The 20,284-nt window shown below is 49.8% G+C and overlaps 1 protein-coding gene across 3 annotated transcripts in view; it reads right to left on the reverse strand.

The window, feature by feature from the left end:
• Positions 1–20,284, reverse strand: part of LOC135809683 (oxysterol-binding protein-related protein 1-like) — a 49,544-nt gene that overhangs the window by 17,160 nt on the left and 12,100 nt on the right. Inside the window, exons 1-9 of one of the 3 annotated variants that reach the window (XM_065323090.1) lie at positions 9,070–9,436; positions 6,330–6,369; positions 5,751–5,836; positions 3,694–3,768; positions 2,853–2,964; positions 2,331–2,416; positions 1,922–1,998; positions 1,651–1,718; positions 1,302–1,369 (exon numbers count right to left, since the gene is read on the reverse strand). In XM_065323090.1, coding sequence (XP_065179162.1) covers positions 1,302–1,369; positions 1,651–1,718; positions 1,922–1,998; positions 2,331–2,416; positions 2,853–2,964; positions 3,694–3,768; positions 5,751–5,836; positions 6,330–6,369; positions 9,070–9,228 — 771 coding nt within the window. In that variant the 5' untranslated portion in view covers positions 9,229–9,436. Of the gene's footprint in view, positions 1–1,301; positions 1,370–1,650; positions 1,719–1,921; positions 1,999–2,330; positions 2,417–2,852; positions 2,965–3,693; positions 3,769–5,750; positions 5,837–6,329; positions 6,370–9,069; positions 9,437–20,284 lie in introns of those variants that run through there. The other 2 variants (XM_065323089.1, XM_065323091.1) reach the window with 2 other exon arrangements.

Genomic DNA, 20,284 nt, shown 5'->3' on the forward strand with positions numbered 1-20,284 from the left:
ACCACTTGAGCTTGGCTGGCTGTGCTACCAGTTGTGACGACAAGCCGTTTGATATCCTCGGCAGTGTCACACTATTTGTGCAACGGCTTGACAGACCAGTACATTTGCCTCGCACCACCATGGATTATTGCCTGGTTGTACATAGCCGGTCATCGTTGAACACAGACATCTTGATTGGCACTGACACCATTGGCAAGGCCGGTGGCCTCACTCTGCGTTACGATGGTCTGGGGGGCACGTTTCCGTCAGTCGTGTTTGGTCCACAAGCGGACATCGCAGCGGCTGCAACCCAGCAATCCAAGTCAGATAAGCCAAGCAAGTTGTCTCGCCACATTGATGTCGCACAGTCCCCGTTTGTGGTTACGCTGAAGACGAATGATTGCCAAGCCGAGTGCTCTGAAGAGCGTGGCCACTGGATTGCTCATTGGTCATGGAAGGATGGTGTGGCTCCTGACCAGCACATTGGTTCTGGTATTGGCGAGTATCCACGGACATTGTTGAGTGCTGACGAGGAAAAGCAGTTTGCATCAGAGATGAAGCCGTGCATGGAGAACGGTTGGCGTGTGAAGTCTGACCGCAAGTCATTCGGCGACCCTGTTGCTGTCTTGCCTATACTTGCCGTGAACTAGCAGCACAAGGCCACAACACTGGTTCATCCACGTGTTGAATATCGCGCTCTGAATGCGTGCCTAGTATCTACTCCTGGTGCTGATGCCCCAGCATGTGATCGCAAGCTACGCGATTGGCATGGCCGTGACTCAGATGGTGTGTTACTTGACATAAAGAAAGCGTATTTACAGGTCCGCATTGATCCTGAACTATACATTGTACAAGTGCCAAGCTATCGTGTACAATGGTGAGTTGTACTGTATGACCAGAATGGGCTTTGGTCTTGACATCGCACCGAAGAGTCTTGACATGACTGTCAAGTGGGTCACCCGTGATTTCATCGATGTTGACAACTATGCTGATGACCTGTACACTCCTGCTGCACAAGCCGATGCTGTCAGCAAGCGGTTCGCCAAGTTGAGTCTCTCGACCAAACCAGCGGAGAAGCTCACATCTTCTCGTGTTCTCGGTCTCCAGCTTGCAGTATCTGATGAGCAAGAGACATGGAAACGGCGTGATGGTGCTGATGATATGTCCGCCTGCCAGCTTCTCCACCCCGGCATCAAGTCTTCAGCTGGTCTGGTCGTATCGTAGGTCATTGCCCTGCATGTTCGTGGTTCCGTCCAGCCTGCCACACTGCTGAAAAATACGATAAGAAACATTTGATTCGAAGAGTTTGGGTCATGACTAACCTGTACGGGCTTGATGTCCAGCAACGCCCTGATCTTAGCACTACATGCCACCTGCGATGGTGTCTTGCCTGAAACAAAGCCCAGCACATCATACACACACATGGACACATGCATAGACACACGTACGCATACGTACGCACGCACGCACACACACACACACACAAACACACACACACACAAACACATACACACATACACACACACACACATTAGAACCTGGCAATACCTAATTGACAAATGACCTAGCACCAGTTCAGATACAGTCATTTATACGCAGATGCACTAACAACACAGCACAATGCGTTTGCATCAAGTGATTGAGTTCCTCTTCAGCCATCACTGTACTAACCTTCTTTGTTGCAGATTGATGCATCAACACCTTGCTGAAACAACAGAACGATAACATCCGCATGGCCCCTGCAAGAACAGCAAACATGAAAGCAGAATGAAAACGAGGATACCAAGACCAGGGGGGGGGGGGGGGATGTGGAGGCTAGCTTGTGTGTTTCTGAACATCCAAGTGATGTTGACGCGGATCCCGCAAACATTATTATTACTATTATTATTTGTTACACGGGACTACAGTCTTCTTTCAGAGTATTGGTTAATGGCGAGCATACCTGTACGCAGCATTGTGCAGTGCAGTGTTGCCCAGACTATCTACGCACTGCAAGTCGGGAGACGCCGTACTTGATAGCTGCACACGCACAAACAAACAAAAGCAAAGTGTGCACAGGAGAAGAATGGCCACCACCGCCACTGCCAACATTCACATCCCCACGAGCAACAAGCGAGTAGTGTAAAAGCAGGAGTAAGCATTACATCGGAATGGGCACAGAACATCCGTACTTGGAGATGAACTCGTTAAATCTGAACGATGATAAGTCGTAGTCTGCATATCCCTCACCCTGTGTGCTCTTTCTGTCTCTGTCTGTTTGTCTGTCTGTCTCTCTCCCAACAGGGCTTCATGAGTGGCTTGCACAAATAAAAGCACATCCATGTAATGCATTGCATGTAACGCTTACGTACCAGGTCCTTGAGAACGCTAATATCACCCTCGGCAGCTGCACGCAGGAATGTCTGCTCTTCCTCAAACTGCAGACGGCGATCAGCCGCTACAATACGTATGCACAAGGGTACACACACACACGCGCGCGCGCACACACACACACACACACACACACACAAACGCGCGCGCGCGCACACACACACACGCACGCACACACACACACACAGAGTCTTGCAACATGCGCCAATCAGAACATTCTCAGCTAATACTTAATAGGTACAGTGTACAGCAGTGGTTGATGCTTCAATGCATCGGCAAGCTAGCAAAACAACACAATCAGACCGGTCCTGCCTCAGGCAGTACACAAATAATTGGCAAACGGAAAAAAATAGAAGAAACCGATGAACAGCATGCACACAAAGAGCACTACATGTGATAACATCTTCTAATAGGTGCAAACAGTAAACGTGTGTACACGTGTACAGTGGGAGGGGGGGGGGGGGGGGGGGAGATTCTTTCACTCCAACTGTACTATTGCATACCTTTCAGAGCTTCAGTAATATCTTCTGATTGCGCAACATCGATCGGCCGGTCGCCATTGGCATTGATGATGCGCACGTCTGCTTCACATCTCAACAACTCCAGTACAATGTTCTGCATGACCATACACCAACACCCACAGAAACAACACCAACAAAAAATCAACATCAACAACAATCAACATCAACATCACCGTCGGCAACAAATTCCACACAGAGCCATTCGACATTGAAACTTGGGAGAATACTAGTAGGTAGAGGGTAGCAAATCATACCCTTCCGCCAGCCATGCACTTTGCACATAGAGTCAGTAGAGAAAGAAAGAAACTATGTAGCAACTCCGAGTCTTGCGTTATTCACGATCACCAGGCAACCGGTGGTCCAAAACAGGCAGCCGGAACATAAGGGGAAACGAGGCGAGGAGAGGAAAACTAGTTGCCTGATAAACGTGAATAACGTGAAACTAGGAGTGGCGACATAGCTTCTTACTCTCCCTGCTGCCTGTGTGGAAAGCTCAGCCTTATACGAGCATTGAGCAGTCTTCGGGCCATGGAGCACCCTGCATGATCACACTTGGTACACGTACAGAAAGGAGCCAGGAGCTACACTGCATACATCAGACGCGTAGCACTACTGTTGGAGGTGGTCTGGGGGTGTCCCCCAGGAAATTTTTGAAATTAGGGTGCAAAATCCTGCATTCTGGGCACTTCTGGGCGAAAATGTGGTCCGGCCGGACCGGCTGCTACGCCCCTGTACATGCATGTACATGCACACGTACAGTGACTAATACACACAGCACAGAGGTAGGGAAGAAAGTCGGCGGTGTACGAGTTCAAGAACCTACCATTCGAGCAGTGAATGCTGCTTTGTGCAGGGCGGTGTCTCCAGATGCATTCTGCAAGTTGATATTGGCACCGTTCTGCAAAGTGAAAAGGCGCATACGCAGGCCGCATATGCACATACATGCAAAGAACAGCATCCGCAGCAGCAGCATAAAAAATTAAAAAAACTGCTTCACAAGGCATACAATCGCGGTCTATGAACATAGGTAGTTTTCTGAAGCCAAGGTGACCCAGCACATTGCACACACTTGGTGGTACCAAGGCCAAGAAAGAGTGGTCCTATTGGCCAGTTGGTCTCTTGACATGGTTTCACCTGCACCAGATTGCCTCTCTCTCTCTCTCTCACTCTCTCTCTCACTCTCTCTCTCTCTCTCTCTCTCTCTCTCTCTCTCTCTCTCTCTCTCTCTCTCTCTCTCTCTCTCTCTCTCTCTCTCTCTCTCTCTCTCGTGCTACCTTCTCCGACGAACCTACGCCGTAGGGGAAACACCGTAGTGGATCCGTACTGTAGTTTGTGCCGTGCCTGGGCCTGTACTACGCGCCACGTGCTTGTCGCTGGACCAGGGACGTTACACCTGGAGGCACGACAACGTACTCGGGGTCATCGTCAGGAACATGCGCGAGGAGATTCGAATCCGCACTGCTGCAAATACCGTACAAACCGAAAATTCAAAAGAACTTGACTTCATCTTGTTTTGCAAGGCGGAAGAGAAGCCAGTTCGTGTTCAGCCCAGACGGAAGTTGGTTACGACTGATCTCCTGTCAGCGGCCTCAGACTGGAAACTTCTTGTCGACTCAGTTAGTGCAAAGATTTCTTTCCCTAGCTCTGTTGCACTTACCACCCTACGACCAGATATAGTTCTGTACTCTACGAGTCGTAGGATTGTATTCTGGATGGAGTTGACAGTTTGTGCTGAGGACAGATTCAGTGTCAGTAACTCGCGGAAGGACAGGCGGTATGCGGATCTGGCCGATCAATGCCGAGCAAACGGGTGGCAGGTCGTTTCCTTTTCGGTTGAGGTAGGTGTGCGTGGTTTCATCCCGGACTCTCTTCGGAGGGCTCTGAAAGCGCTTGGGTTTTCTAATGTAGAGGTCTCAGTCCTCATTTGTTAGACTTACCTGTCTTTATAAATGTAACTTTCTCTCTCTCTCTCTCTCTCTCTCTCTCTCTCTCTCTCTCTCTCTCTCTCTCTCTCTCTCTCTCTCTCTCTCTCTCTCTCTCTCTCTCTCTCTCTCTCTCTCTCTCTCTCTCTCTCTCTCTCTCTCTCTCTCTCTCTCTCTCTCTCTCTCTCTCTCTCTCTCTCTCTCTCTCTCTCTCTCAGTTTCATCATGTAGCATCATCAGGAAACAAAATGTCAGTAAAGTTGGTCATTGGCACCAAGCATATAGAAGGAACTTGGTGCCAAGCACTAATGCAAAGCTACTACTGTAAAGTAGGAAACCTTCGCTAGAGATAACATTTTGCTATTTTCGCGAACATCACACATATCGCCGGAGTCGCAGCACCTCTTCATCACAGATTCGTGAAAAAAATATTGCCATATTTTAAAACTGCTCTGGACATGATCCAACTGAAGAGATCGAATCGTGAAAGTTTTTCATCATGAGCCATTGCAGCTCTTGAAAAATGAGAAATGTGCGCGCCGTGAAAATTTATCGCTTCACAGTATGTGTAGAACTGCACTTTCCCGCGCTACACACACAAACAGGGAATATGGCGTGGAGTATAAAAATTGCACTTTCAAACACAAAGCATTGGTGATTTCAAGGTGGATCCAGGCCTCAAGTCGACACTACATGTAGTCACCTAACAGCTCTGCAGTGTTCGAAAGGCCACTTCCCGCCGAAAGATTCGTCTTAGCTAAGTTTCGGCCTCTCGGGACGACTTTGGATTGCCTTATGTGACAGTTTGTGAAAGCAGCGCCGATGTGTATGTGAAAGGCGCTGCTTGTCCCGAGGAGAGGAGACAGTCTAATCCAATGGTTCGTCTTATCCGTGTTGTACTACCCAGCAGCTACACAGCCTCACTATTCCACCATCACACGAAGAGCATGCCACCAACCTTGAGTAGAAGCTTCAGCGCTTGCAAATGTCCGAAATACGCCGCAATGTGGATGGCACCCCAGCCAAGATATGCACGATTGCGCCCTGCAAAATTCACACAGCAAAAGAGAGAAAGAGAACGTTCAGTCATCCCATAAATAAATTATCCTTGCAACACACACACACACACACACACACACACACACACACACACACACACACACACACACACACACACACACACACACACACACACACCATGCACACACATGCAGGGATGCGTGAGCTCGCATGCGCACGTGTGTACATAATACATAATGGCTGCAGTGTGATATCCTTGTAACATCCCTGCCCACATACATACACACATGCTGCTGCACACACACACACACACGCGCGTGTGCGTGAATATGTGTACATAATGCATAATGACTGCAGCCATATCGCTCACAGCGTAACTGGTCATACAGACAAGCATACAGACAAGCATACACGCAAGCACATACACACGCGCACACCACATGGACATCTACACAGAGTGACCACAAGGCTGGATTTTAAGCTGAATATTTGAACAGAGCACAATATAGTAACCTACCGGCATAGTTGACATTCACCACGGCCCGGCCAAGCAGTGCCTGCAAACACCAAGTAGCAAAATAAAATAAAAGTCTGAGGAAAAATGGTAAACGATGTCCACTGGTATAGCAAACACACCAAAGCTTAGTAACAACAGTTTCCGGTCACCGGGCAAGAGCCCCATTGTTCAGCTCTCCTTGTCAGAGCATGGGTGAATGTACATCTGTCCCTGCAGGAATTTGCGGAAAATTTCTCAAAAACTTGCGCAAGAAGCTGCGGCAGAAAAAAAACATAAAAATGCGGCAAAAAGTGCGAAAAGACGCGGAACTTGCCAGGAATTTGCGGAATTATTTGCAGAAAATTGCGGATTTTTGGCCAAATCCGGAAATTTGTTGCATCCGTAGAATCGCTATTTGGGCAGTAGATCTATTCGAGAGTAGTAAGATTCGTACTGTGCAAATAACCTGTAGCTACAGTACAATGACATTATGTACATGTACAATCATGATCATGGAAAGCACTGCGCGAAAAGTGCATAAAGATGTACAAGTCATGTACATGTAAAAAGAGTGCAGAAAACAACAAAAAACGCGGGAATTTGCGGATTTTGCAGAAAATTGCGGGTTTGGGCTAAAAACGCGAAATTTGTTGCATCCGTGGAATCGCGATTTCCTGGAGGGACAGGTACATGCATGTGTGCGCTTGTGCGTGTATGCGTCGTTACTACCGCAAAGTACCACAGAGTGCCCCACCTTGATTTGCAGCCAGGGAAAAGAAAACCAGATGGCCGAGTGCCCCACCTTGATAGTATGTGTAAGGTAATACCATGTAAGAACTTGCGGGTTCCAGGGTCACACGCGGCCCTGTGCAGTACCGGCTCACTGTTCGTGTGGGCCTCACTGCCACTCGAAGGGCAAACTGAGTACGGATCGACTGCACAACGTGCAGCGTGTGCAATGTATGTGTCGTATGACCTATAGCCAGGATTCGCTCTTCTGCCCCACCTCCAAAAACATGACCATGAAGAGTTTAAGGTGGTGGGGCGCTCTTGCACCGCTTTACGGTATATAGATTTCATCGCTGAGGTTGTTAGTATGTCTAGTGGCTCTGAGTTACAAATACTCAGTTGCCGAGGATGGCTGGGGTAGTACACGCAAATGTCACATTTTGTATGGCACACCAATAATGATAATGGTATTTGGTACGATTTTTAAAATTTTATAGGTTTGTGTACACACATAAGCCTGCCCTGCACGTAGTACGAAATATACTTGGAGCATGCGCTGGGAATTTCGCGGTCAGAGGTACCAGTGCACCTGGTGTCTGATTCCATTAAAGCAGCATGCTGTCTATACCAGCTATTCCAGCAAGTGTAGGGTGCTGCATAGGTAGCTAACTGACTTGGCCGATATACCAAGACAGTTATGGGCTTTCCAAAGGTGTATGCGTGAGTGTGTGCATGTTGCATGGTGTGTGTGTGTGGGGGGGGGGGGGGGGAGGGCATATCTCTCCCTCTCTTTCGTTCTGTTTCTGTCTCTCTCGCCTCTCGCGCCGGAATTGCGCACGATTGTAACAAACGCACAGGGCACGGCTGTTTTTTTTCGCGAAATTTGGACATTTAACAAGATGGCAGCCAAAAGTCTCGATTGGACTGGATCGGCAAGGAAATTTGAATTTTCAAATTCTCAGCACCCGATTTCGCTGTGGTTTTCGCTCGATTTAGAAAGCTACCAGGCCAGGTTTACCCGGAAAGCAGGTATTCCGTGTTCCTCTTGAAACTAGCTTTCCGCTGGTACCTCACATGGCCAACTTCCTCGCAGGAACAGTTTGTTCCGCGTTGCACAAGTCAAGCCTTCTTTCTCGCTCGTTCCTTGATTCATCGTTGACATGCCTGCCTCAAGAAGCCCTTTCAGAAGTTTTCCCAGTCTAGCTTTCAGTTTTCCCAGGTAGAGGACTATCTTCTGGCTATCTTCACCAAGTTTTATCACGTCCCGTGCACAAACTTCAGATTCCGTGCGTGCGATGCTGAGCTACCTTTTCATGCGATTTAGGGGACAGATGGCATGGCGCTGGAGTCGCTGTCGAGTCCAGGAGGCCGAGGCCTGGTGGAAACTGCCCAGTACTGGCAGTAGACATGTGGAGTACTGCTGAAAAAGGCAGCAAGCACACAGATAGCCCCGAAATTGTGATGTAGATCCAATTGTGCGTTTGTTCGAGTGCATATCGGCAAATTTGAAAGTTGCACCCGTGATCCCGACGAGGAGAAGCTGAAAATCAGTGCGTGCGTCAATATCCAGACTACCAGGGATAGCTTGGAGAGGTTCGAAAAGGTCAGGATGCTGGTTGACCATGGCAGGAGTTCATTTTACCTTCCTTCTCTCTCAAATTGTCTGGATATTGAGTATCTCGCTCGAACGCTTTCAAATAATAAATCCTGGTTCGACTTGCGAAATCGTGGAACCACACGGAGAGTGACATGAGTTTCATCCCAAAACGCAAACTCCCATCGTATTCATGAGGTTTGTACCGCGTTACGTAAATCGCACTAAACGACGCCATATTGTTAAATGTCCGTGCGCGAACAGCCGTGAGGGGAGAGAAGTGTAGGGAAGTATGTCAGTTGGTAGAGTAGTATTTACATGTCTTGTAGAAGTGTTATTCATGATTCAGCAACAAAAAAAACATACAATTATGCTCAAAAATTTGAAATGCAGTAAAGGAAAGAGAAAAGTAATAGACGTTTCGAACGCCTAACAAACCTGAACGTCCTCGAATGATCCCTGACGAGTTGCCTGAAGCAGAAGCTCACAGTCGTCCAGTTTCTCTGGTGTCAACTCATCACTCCTCCGAGCATCCTCAAAGTTGTCAGCTGTTTTTTCGTCATCCACACAATCATGAAAACTATCACGGGATGCCATCCCTGATCGTCAGCCTACAGCTTCGGCGAGTTTCTGCTAGTATTATGAAATCAAGTTTATGTCAGCCATTACAGCAGTGGGGTGATGAGACTGGAAAAAAAACTAGGAAACACTCCAATAGTTCAGTGGGTGCAGCTTCTAGCCCAAACTCCAAAGCTAAACTTTTTCGTAGTGCAACTCCATAATTATGCCTGATGCAACTCCATAATTATGCCTGATGCATAATCGCATTGAAACAAGAAAAAAAAAAGAAAGCTTGCATGCACTTGGCACTTGCACTCTTTGCAGTGACTGTGTGAATCATGGTGTTGGACCGCGTACCGGTACGCGAATACCTATATGCGATACGTCCATGGAAAAGATGCATCGACCGCGATGCGCGATGCTCAACACGCGAGTGCACGACAAATGAAAACGCGTTTAAAACGTATTGAAAACGCCACACGCCGTCGATCGTCACACGTACACATGTACAGTCATGTACATGTACTAGACTGACTGTGACGTGAAAACGTGAAAACGGCTTCGTCTTCGCGATAGGCCCAGACCGTGACCATGGTGACAGATCCGATCGCCTCGATATTTTGCGGCAAAATGTTGCTGCGAAATATTTATATTAATTTATATTTATTACAACATCTCAAGACTCGGGAGAATGAAGTCGAAGACACCACTGCAGCTGTACTTATGGTTGATAAATATGGTGGTAAAGACACACCTGGCAATATGGCGGTAAACACACGCCTGCCCACACACGCTCTCTAGGCTGCAAAGTTCTGGCACAGAGCTCTCCTTCTCACCACCACCACCATCAGTTCGCGCCTGGCGCCTGGTCGATGCATGGCTGGCGGTATCCGGCATAGCAGGCTGGTACATCAAGTAGCGCATGGCACATAGATGATGACACAGCAACGACATAGCTCGATTGCGACGTACGTTTCGTCCCCGCTGGACTCATCAGGCAATCTTCTTCTTGGATGTCTTCATACGGAGCTTGACTCGGGAGAATGAAGTCGAAGACACCACTGCAGCTGTACTTATGGTTGATAAATATGGTGGTAAAGACACACCTGGCAATATGGCGGTAAACACACGCCTGCCCACACACGCTCTCTAGGCTGCAAAGTTCTGGCACAGAGCTCTCCTTCTCACCACCACCACCATCAGTTCGCGCCTGGCGCCTGGTCGATGCATGGCTGGCGGTATCCGGCATAGCAGGCTGGTACATCAAGTAGCGCATGGCACATAGATGATGACACAGCAACGACATAGCTCGATTGCGACGTACGTTTCGTCCCCGCTGGACTCATCAGGCAATCTTCTTCTTGGATGTCTTCATACGGAGCTTGACTCGGGAGAACTTGAAGTGAAGTCATGTGCCATGCGCTACTTGATGTACCAGCCTGCTATGCCGGATACCGCCAGCCATGCATCGACCAGGCGCCAGGCGCGAACTGATGGTGGTGGTGGTGAGAAGGAGAGCTCTGTGCCAGAACTTTGCAGCCTAGAGAGCGTGTGTGGGCAGGCGTGTGTTTACCGCCATATTGCCAGGTGTGTCTTTACCACCATATTTATCAACCATAAGTACAGCTGCAGTGGTGTCTTCGACTTCATTCTCCCGAGTCAAGCTCCGTATGAAGACATCCAAGAAGAAGATTGCCTGATGAGTCCAGCGGGGACGAAACGTACGTCGCAATCGAGCTATGTCGTTGCTGTGTCATCATCTATGTGCCATGCGCTACTTGATGTACCAGCCTGCTATGCCGGATACCGCCAGCCATGCATCGACCAGGCGCCAGGCGCGAACTGATGGTGGTGGTGGTGAGAAGGAGAGCCTGTGCCAGAACTTTGCAGCCTAGAGAGCGTGTGTGGGCAGGCGTGTGTTTACCGCCATATTGCCAGGTGTGTCTTTACCACCATATTTATCAATCTCAAGACTCGGTGGAAACACCGGCCATCTTCAATATTTTGCCGAGCCTGGCACAAGAAACTCGATATTTTGCTCCATTTTGCTCCGGGAAAACGTGTATTACATGTATATCCACTTCCCGTACAATCCCGTACAACGTTTCATAAAAATCGCAGGGTCTGTTTCTCAACACGGGTTCCAACTTCCAAGTTCCAAAATCAAGTCGATCCACAGTGAATCCCATAGATCTTTCGGTGACATAATCTCGTCCTGGGCAGTGTATCCTGCTGAACGGGTAAAAAACAAGGAAATCCAAGTATCAGGTATCGATTTTACCCAACATCTCGATATTTTGCTCCAATTTTTCGGGCAATTTCCGCTCTTTGAATTCTTCGATATTTTGCCGAAAGAATTGCCGGCAGGATCTGTCTGGGCCTACTTCGCGGGACTTCGAAACGTGACACGTGACTGCACATCTAGATCTTTGCCCTCGGGCCTTTGGTCAACCTCGCGAATAGTAGTAGTATTGACATATCCGCGGCAAGCCGCTTATGTACAACGGCATGGGAGAGGATAACAAAAAATGAAAATATAATTATTGTTGGGGAAATCCACGCTATTATCGAATATTCAACAATGACGGGTGTGGGGTTATACCAAATTCCCATAATGTGGAAGTACGTTATTATTGTTGAAAGCACTAGGTGATCTGCACTCTACAATGTGACCTGTGCGATTATATCGTTGAATGATTGCCTGTTCCGAGCCACCAAACGCAGTGTCTCCAGGTCCTTCAGACTCCGGAGACGCATGGACGTTGCCTTAGCTAATTCGTTGTCTATCACCACTGGTAGGGTGATGCGCGGGCGTCCGAGCCAGCCCCGATTCTGTCGCTGGAAATACGCTGTCATGCTCACCTGCGCTGGAGTTGCTTCAGGGAGGCGTAGAATATGACCAAACAGTTTCCACCGTGCTCTTCTGCTTAGTACGGATATTGGCTCGGCATTGCAGCGGGCATATAGGTCTGTGTTGGAGATAATTTCCGGGTAAGATATTCCTAATAGACGGCGGAGCTGCTTTCTGTGGAACGCATCCATTGCTGTAGCATCCCGGGATGAAAGCACCCCGGGGTGACACGCCGCAGTTGTAGGTCAAAATAGATAGCACAAATGCATCAAACAACCTCAGGCGGGTTGCTTCAGAGATAACTTGTCTCCGCATCCACAGGTTGACAAGTGTGTTGAAGGCAGCTGCGGCTTGCTGGCGCCGGCGCTTGAGGTCTTCTGTGACTCCGTACAGTGAACCAAGCAACCGGGTGGACCTCCATCGTTCCTCACCTCTTCTTGCAACATCCTCTTCTTGGTATAGATGGGTCCACTCGGTCTTGGTAGGGTTGATGTTGAGGTTCCACTCTTTGAACACTACCTCTGCCTCTGTTAGTGCGCACGCTAGATGTTGACGGTCCGTGGAGTACAGGTTAACGTCGTCCATGTATGCTGTTTCGCAAGGTATGGACATATCGACAGTCGTGTAGGCTGTCCCTCCAATATTCAGTATGGCAGGTCTTGGCGATATCCTGGGACGCAGGCAACGCATTGTCGCTTCGAGATAACAGGTGAATAGCACCGGCGACAAACTATCTCCTTGTGGGATGCCTATTGATGTTGGAAATTCTGCCGAGAGCGCATTCTTTATCTTCACTCTTAGCCTTGTGTTGTGCAACAACATCTCCACCATTCGTACCTCATCTGTGTTAACTATTTGTTTCATTACCTCCACCAATCTTCCCCGCTGCACTGTGTCGAACGCCTTGCTCATATCCATTCCGAGGACCGTACATTGCCACTTGAAACGTTCAGCCTTGGCTGCCAGCCACCGGCCACACCAGACAATATCCGCGGTACTCCGACCCGGACGGGAAGCGCTCTGGGTTGGAGATAGGTAGGAGTCAATCTTTGGCATAATCCTGCGAAGTGTGATTGTTGACAGGCATTTGCGTATAGAGTTCAAGAGTATTATTGGCCTGATACTGGTTAGCGGCCCTCTGGGTTTCCCTGGTTTCGGGAGCGGGATTAGTGTTCCACATCCAAGATCCATTCCACTGCCATCCGCAAAACATTGGTTTAGAATGGCAGCGATCTCATGTGCGACCCTCTCACCAGCATGCTTGATCAGGTCCCCGGGGATGCCATCCGGCCCAGCTGCCCTCTGCGATTTCAGTAATCTAATTGCCAGGGCAACCTCCGCAGCGCTGATCCTTTCTTCAAGATACTTCGAGCCCAGCGGTCTCAGAATATCATTTACTGCGGATGGATCCCGAAACTGCTGCCTGAAGTGGTCAGCTACCTTCTCTGCCGCTTCTTTATCGTTGGCGATTATCCGTCCAAGAGCGTCATGAACAACCAATGGCGCGGGAGACTGCCGCCGCAGCAAAGAGGCTGCTTGGAAGACCCTTGCATTGTTTTTCAGCTTCTCTACTTCTTGAGCGAAGGAGTCCAGGCGGGCTTCAGAGTTGTTCCGGGCGATATCTCGTATCTGGTGTAATATCTGATTCCGATCGCGTTTCAGTGATTTCCTCCCGTCTGGGCATTTTGTCGAGTCGATTTTTACCCGCAGTTCTTTTTGTTGGGCTGATAGAAGGGCTATGCCAGGATCATGGGCTTTTCGGCTACATTCGGCTCTCTTTTTATATCCAACTGTTTTTGTTGCAGCCGACTCCAGTGCATCCCTCACACCTCCGAAACGTGCCTCAGCTGAAACAGTTCCCTGCTGCGTTTGTTGCGTTGCCAGTGCTTTGTTTACCTCCTCCTGGAATTGACTACAGACCTGGGGGTTCTGAGTAAACATCGAGGTGTTGAAGCTACGCTTAGTTGTCTGGTTTCCCTTCCGCCAGATTGGAAATAACGCACGAAGCTGCAGTGTGGCAATGACTATTCTGTGGTCCGTTGGTGTCTCGCAGCCTGCATAGCTACGTGCATTACACAGCAGTGGCTTGTGTTGCGTACGGCAAAGAACAAAATCGATCTGATTGTAGACAGGTTGTGGGCCAACTTCTCCACTCCCAGGTCGCCGCCAACCCGTCCATGTAGTGCGGTGGCTCTGGCGGTGTTGAAAAGCTGTATTGGCCAAGAAGGCATCATTTTCAATTGACCATTCCAACATGTGTTGTCCGTTATCATTTCTGGCGCCTCTGCTCGCGAATAAAAACCTCGGATATGATGTACGTCATGCATTGTAGATCTACCAAGTACTACTCTTGCCAGTCTTGGTACAGTCAAGAGTATCCGCACACCCCTACATACGACTCCCGATCCCTGCTTCAGAACCACTAACTGTTACTTGTAATTGTATGTTGTAACACTTTTCCCATGTTGTTTATCTGCCACAAGCTGACCCCCCCCCCCCCCTTGTAAAGGCTGTGTTTCTCAACACCAGGTTGTAACGCGGATGTGGGTTTGTTCAGTCAGTAGTCTGTCGATCTACTCTGCGAGTGCGAGTAAATAATCTCGCGCCGTCCGACCTCTACTGGCACCGGTCATGATCATGTCCTCGATATTCACGACTCATGATAACACGTACCAGTGCCTAGAGACCGGCGGATTCTGCTCGAAAAGCAGTGAAATTGGCAGAACCATACAAACCTTATGGCGAGCAATTCCTCGGATTCTGCTCCATTTCTTTATCCACATGTCAAACATGCATGGAACTTACCAGAAAAAGTACCGAATTCTGCCAATTTTTCTGCCGGCAGAATCTGCCGGACCCTACCAGTGCAACGTACATTTACATGACATAGTCATTGTACAATGTTAACAAAGTCACGAGACCACCTAGTAGTAGTACAGACTCAGTGACATCATGGTACACTGTATGCATGTACTGATGTAGGCTACTGCAGTACTGCCTGTGCATGTGTTCGACGTTCGCTGTTGTCAGTGTTGAGTGTTCATCTCTTCTCCCCTGATATCAATCATGGATATGAGGCGAGCCTGGTAGACTGTGGCAGGCACGTGACTTTGATAACATTGTACAATGACTATGTCATGTAAATGTACGTTATCGCCCCTCCCCCCGAGACACACACATCATAGCACCATAGAATGGGGTTGCATTTTTGTTGTTTTTGCCATGTGATTAAGCAATCACGATTGAAACGAGGGTTGCCTGCTGCTCCTCGTTGCTAGTCTTGAAGAAAAAAGAAAAAAAATCACGCCCATCTGCTGCTGCTGCTAGCTGCCAATATTGATGCTGTCCCTGCGTTCGCCACCTCCAACTGCTGAGGTGCCTCGTGCTGTGGCACTACCACACCTTGGTCCGCCCTGCGTTGATCCGGCCTCGTACTCTCGTACTCTGCTCATGCTGCCGTACTCTCGCGTTGTGGCCTCGTGGGTACGCCTTACGCTATTTGCGCTTGCCACGTGCTTATGTGGCCCGCCTTACCTGGTGGGCTCTCGCGCCTTATTTCCCATATAAGCATGGTGGTGTCTGTCATTGTGGGCCGGGCGGCATCCGGGGACTTCGCCTCTTCCATACGTTGTATGTTTGCTCCGCCACACCGCCTGTTCTATCTTGCGTACTCGGTTAGTACTGTACCTTGGCTGAGGCTTAGTACGCGCGCTGGAGTCCTTTCGTGCCATAAAAGGAACTGCTTCCTAATATAGAGATTAGGCGCCATGAGCCCTGCTTGTAGTAGTAAACATTGCATTAGTAGCGCTGATACCTTTATGCAAATATGGGGTAGTCTCGCCCGCGCATATGGGCGTACTCGTACTGCGGCCTGGGCTTTCCCCAGTACGGCTGCCCGCCATTGCATGCCAGACACCCCCATTGTTGCGCGCCTAGCCACGCGCGTGGCTTTTGCCTGCTGCTCGGTTGTCAGCGATAACTACGGTTTGCCGTACGCTGCAAACCTACATTTATCGCCCCTCCCCCCGAGACACACACATCATAGCACCATAGAATGGGGTTGCATTTTTGTTGTTTTTGCCATGTGATTAAGCAATCACGATTGAAACGAGGGTTGCCTGCTGCTCCTCCAAAAATAGGTTTTTGCATCTGTCCTGGGTGCCGTGTTTCCATGCCACCCAGCTAGTGGGAGGGCAAGCCTGCAGATGTGTGGATGTACCGCTTGTACGCTGAGCTGCGCCAACGTCCGGCTGCCTGCCGCTGCCGCTCTGGTGCCCGTTGTGCTGCCAACTCGGTGGCACCGCCCTTGCGCAGGGAGTGGCTACCGACCTCGGGGCGCAAAGCTCTCAGCAGTAGGTTGATGGCCTTCTGTGTGAGCTGCTTGCCATTGCCGTGGACAAAGAAGGGTGCCCCGGCGTTTGGCCACCGTCGCCTGGATCTGTATGCCATGACGGCCTCTACGGGACACAGCTCTTTGTTGGCTGCCGCTTAAAGCAACGCTGTGCCGCCTCTGCCGAACTGCGAGGTGTTGGTGGGACCAAGCTTGATTACCACCTTTGTCTGCGCTATCTGGACCTAAGCCGCGGTCAGGGTGTTGAAATTGCGTCCTTAGTCCGTTGACATTGAGGCATATACACCTACGCACAGCAGCCCGTAAAATGCCGTCAACAGTACTGCCCATATCATTGCTTTATCGCTTGCCGAGTGGGCGGACGTACCCACTTGCGCTTTTATGGTTAGCAGATCTGACGGTGCAACTGGTAGGCGCTGCCGGCCCGCATGGTTGCCTGCCTCCGACCTCCGTGTGTCAAATTGCGTTCGCTCGATGCCTTTCAATACGGCAAGGAGGCGTTGTGAGCGCAGTCCCTCTACGGACATGCCTTGCGATAGCAGGTGAAACCTTATCGCAGCCAAGTATACCTTTAAAAGTGTTGCCTGCAGGCACTAACTCTGAAAGTGAGGTAACAAAGCGCACAATCTCTTCGTTGTTCGGCTGAGCCGGGTTGAAGCCGACCGCTGACGCGGATTTCAAGTATGCTTTAATGCCTGGCTGGTATGTCTTACGTGTGCTGGGCGCGACCGACAATGCTACCAGGGTGTTGGCATCACGAGACAACTCGGGCTTCCCAACATCGCCTGTGCAGACCAAACGCATCTGCGGAAAAGTGGATGTTGTACGTGTGTCCTGCCTTTTCTTGACCTCTCATCCTGCTCGGACATGCCCTTACTCTAGGCCAAGCAACCTCCAAAAATAGTAGTGGGGATCTCCCTTAGGAGAGCTAATGCTATGCCTTGACCATATGTTCCTTGGTTCGCTTGACCGACATGGGATGCCGCATAGGCTCTGTGTGTCGCAATTCTGCCCCGCTTGGGTATACAGTCGCATTGCCATGAGCCTTGTGGGACCCGCGCGTGCAGGCTGCGCGACATGCCATGCTTGGCTGCGCTGTTGAGGTTTGTCAAGCGGTCTGTGGCATGCACCAACTCCGCTGTACGCCATGCTAGTCCCGCGCGGGATGATTATAGACTTTAATATACTGTACGCACAGCGGCGTCTAATTGGCCTTCTATAATGTATGCTTATGTATTATTATAATTACTGGCAACGCCCGTGCCCTTTGCCAACTGCATAAGGCAACGCCGCATACGCCCTGCGCGCCGCAATGCTGCCCCGCATGGGTATACATATTGCTATGCGCCTTATGGGACCCGCGCGCGCGGTCTACCTTAGAAGCCGTGCTTGGCTGAGCTGCTAAAGTTTGTCAAGCGGTCTGTGGCACGCGCCAGGTCTGCTGTATGCCATGCTAGTCCCGCGCGGGATAAATAATTATAGACTTTTTAAATACATTGCGCGCACTGCGGCATCTAAATAGCCTTCTATAATATATGCTTAAAGCATGTCTTGTTATAATTTCTGGCAACGCCCGTGCCCTTTGCCAAGCGCATAAGGCAACGCCGCATATGCCCTGCGCGCCGCAATGCTGCCCCGCATGGGTATACATATTGCTATACGCCTTATGGGACCCGCGCGCGCGGTCTACCTGAGAAGCCGCGCTTGGCTGAGCTGCTAAAGTTTGTCAAGCGGTCTGTGGCGCGCGCCAGGTCTGCTGTATGCCATGCTAGTCCCGCGCGGGATGAGTATATACTTTTTAGAATGCATTGCGCGCACTGCGGCATCTAAATAGCCTTCTATAATGTATGCTTTATGTATTATTAAATTTCTGGCAACGCCCGTGCCATTTGCCAATCATATAAGGCAACGCCGCATATGCCCTGCGCGCCACAATGCTGCCCCGCATGGGTATACATAATTATTGCTATGCGCCTTATGGGATCCGCGCGCGCGGTCTACCTGAGAAGCCGTGCTTGGCTGAGCTGCTAGTTTGTCAAGTGGTCTGTGGCGCGCGCCAGGTCCGCTGTATACCATGCTAGTCCCGCGCAGGATGAATATAGGCATTTTTAGAATACATTGCGCGCGCTGCGGCATCTAAATAGCCTTCTATAATGTATGCTTTATGTATTATTAAATTTCTAGCAAAGCCCGTGCCCTTTGCCAAGCGCATAAGGCAACGCCACATATGCCCTGCGCGCCGCAATGCTGCCCCGCATGGGTATACATAATTATTGCTATGCGCCTTATGGGACCCGAGATGCCGTGCCTGGCTGAGCTGCTAAAGTTTGTCAAGCGGTCTGTGGCACGCGCCAAGTCCGCTGTACGCCATGCTAGTCCCGCGCGGGATGAATATAAGCTTTTTAAAATACAGTGCACGCGCTGCGGCGTCTAAGTAGCCTTCCATAATATATGCTTATGTATAATTGGGAGAGTCCCCCAACGCCTAGCATGTTAGGTTATCTCTGCTTATAAAATTGCACATAATCATCAAGGCAACGCCCGTGCCCTTTGCCAACCTCCTGCCAAGGCCGTGATGATAATTAAGGGCTTTACCCGCCGCCCTGAGGCTGACCCTCGCGCTAAGTGTTAGCCCGGATGCCCGCATTGCCTGTGTGTCAGCCTATGCTGAACCAGTGGTGACGCAATATACATGCAAGCCGGTACATGCAAAAAGCGGAATGAAGACAGTCTGCCAGCCCTGGCATGCGCTTGCCAGGGAACCCTGGAGGTGCGGTTTTGCGTGCGTGTTATTCATTGATGAAATCATCTAAATAATGCTCAAAGTTCTCAACAGCGTGGGTTTCGCGTCAGATCCGCACCAGTGCATCAGCAAAACGATTAAAAAAATAAGGGTGACGACCGCAAGCCAAAAGGTCAGAATAATTATTTGTCTCGCCAACACGTGCCAAATCTTGGTCGATAAAGTCATTAACGCTATTCCCAGCAAGGGGCAGACCATGCATAATTAATCGGTGGCCGCCGTCTTTTTTTTGGTACTACACCCGTACCAGACGTGCGCAAAGGTAAGAAAGGTGGCGTGTCAAAAGCATCTCTAGTGTGCTTAAAAGTTTGCATTCCTTAGCTAAATAGGCATCTACAATAGCTAGATCTGTGGATGCAGAGGCAAGATTACTAGAAGCAACTGAAGTGCGCGATCGCCTGCAAACTCGATGAGGCAGCAAAAACGCAGATTGAACCAGATAGTTTCCACTAAGACCCGATCAGGGTGGCCAGCAAGCTCTACACTAACTGCATCAAAATTCATTGGTGTGGAGACTGAGTTTTAACTTAAAGAATTAGCAGATGTGGACATAGCGCTCTCGCGAACTAATGACGGCTGTACAGGCGTGTGATGAGGCTTTTCCGGCCGAAGCGCGGGTGGGACACTCCATTGCTTGGTGTGTTCCCTTGCAGAACATGCACCTGAGCTGGTAGCTGCAATTTGAAAAGGTGCAGTTCCCTTTGTTAAACATTTTGCAGATCGGCTTTCCGCTGGGCCCAGAGGTGGAGGCACGAAAAGGCGCGTTCAGTGAAGGCTTCGCTACACATGCCACGGTGGAGTGGCCTGTCCTCTTACATTTAGCGCACACGGGCAGAGCTTGGCCGGTGAAGGACTGCGTGAAGAGTTCCATGTGTAGATTACCGATGCTGATGCTGTGGTCTCTTGACATCGCCTGTCGCAACCGAGTGTCGTATACTTGCACCGCAGCAAAACGATATTTTTTCGCCGCTTGTACTACCCTTAGCTGGCGCTCCATGAGACCAGCACATGCCCTGGTGCGCCCTCGCTAGCAATGACCCTAAAGATCGACCAGGCTTCGATCCAGTCGGTGACATTTTCAATTTTA

This window comes from Sycon ciliatum, chromosome 2 (assembly GCF_964019385.1).
Source record: "Sycon ciliatum chromosome 2, ocSycCili1.1, whole genome shotgun sequence".
Classification (NCBI taxonomy): domain Eukaryota; kingdom Metazoa; phylum Porifera; class Calcarea; order Leucosolenida; family Sycettidae; genus Sycon; species Sycon ciliatum.